Source organism: Chaetura pelagica, unplaced genomic scaffold (assembly GCF_000747805.2).
Source record: "Chaetura pelagica isolate M959 unplaced genomic scaffold, ChaPel_1.0 scaffold311, whole genome shotgun sequence".
Classification (NCBI taxonomy): domain Eukaryota; kingdom Metazoa; phylum Chordata; class Aves; order Apodiformes; family Apodidae; genus Chaetura; species Chaetura pelagica.
This window is the reverse complement of record NW_009952152.1, coordinates 169,815-170,796: the sequence shown is the minus strand read 5'-3', so window position 1 is coordinate 170,796 and position 982 is coordinate 169,815. Positions and strand designations below refer to the sequence as shown.

Genomic DNA, 982 nt, shown 5'->3' with positions numbered 1-982 from the left:
CCGGGGAGGGCCAGACGTAGGGGCAGGACACAACCCTAAAGGGCTGTGGGCACACTGGGGGGAGTTTGCTGCCATCCCAGTGCCAGAGCTGGTAGGGGTGGAGCTGGCAGGGATGGAGCAGTCAGATCCATAAGGATATAGCCCAGCCAGGAGTTTTGGAGGAAACCCACGTGGGCGTTTGCGGGTCTGGTCCTGGAGAAGAGGAAGCCCAGCCCCAGGGTGTCTCCTCCAGCCCCACGGACAGATCCAGACATAACAGTCCCACCACGACACCACCCTGGCTGGGCATTGGGAATGAGCCACCAGTGCCACCACTGCCCGTGGCACCCAGCTCTGCGTGGGCAGCCAGCCCCCTCCAGCCCTGCTGCCCCCAGCCCCAGGGCACCGGCTCTGTCCCGGTCCCGGTCCCATCCCCGGGGTGCCCGGGCACCGCCCAGCACCCAGCCCCACGGCCAGACCTCCGCGCCGTGCACAGTCCCACACCACCAGAGCTCCCAGTCCCTGCTCCCCTCAATCCCAGTATCTCCCAGTTCTCCCATTCCTTTCACTCCCAGTATCTCCAAGTTCCCCCATTCCCTGCTCCCCGCACTCCCAGTATCTCCAAGTTCCCCCACTCTCTGCTCCCCGCACTCCCAGTATCTCCAAGTTCCCCCATTCTCTGCTCCCCGCACTCCCAGTTATCTCCCTGTTCCCCGCACTCCCAGTTATCTACCAGCTTCCCCGCTCCCCACACTCCCAGTGTCTCCCAGTCCCCGCGCTCCCTGCTCCGCGCACTCCCAGTATTTCCCAGTCCCCGCACTCCCAGTGTCTCCCAGTGCCCCCCAGTGCCGCTCACCGCAGAGGCGGGCGGCGGGATCCCGACCAGGCAGAAGGCGATCCCATTCATCGGGGCGCGGCGGCCGAGCTCGGCTCGGCTCGGCCCGGCTCAGCTTGGTCCGGTCCGGCTGGGCTCCGTTCGGGCTGGGCCGGCCCCGGTTGCAGC

General features: G+C 66.9%; 1 protein-coding gene across 1 annotated transcript in view; it reads right to left on the bottom strand.

Moving 5' to 3' along the window:
* The window catches only part of ARHGAP23 (Rho GTPase activating protein 23), a 29,274-nt gene extending 28,388 nt beyond the window's left edge, over positions 1-886 (bottom strand). Inside the window, exon 1 of the mRNA XM_010006997.1 lies at positions 836-886. Within this exon, the coding sequence (XP_010005299.1) occupies positions 836-886 (51 nt within the window). The remainder of the gene's footprint in view (positions 1-835) is intronic.
* Between the last annotated feature and the right edge of the window lie 96 nt (positions 887-982).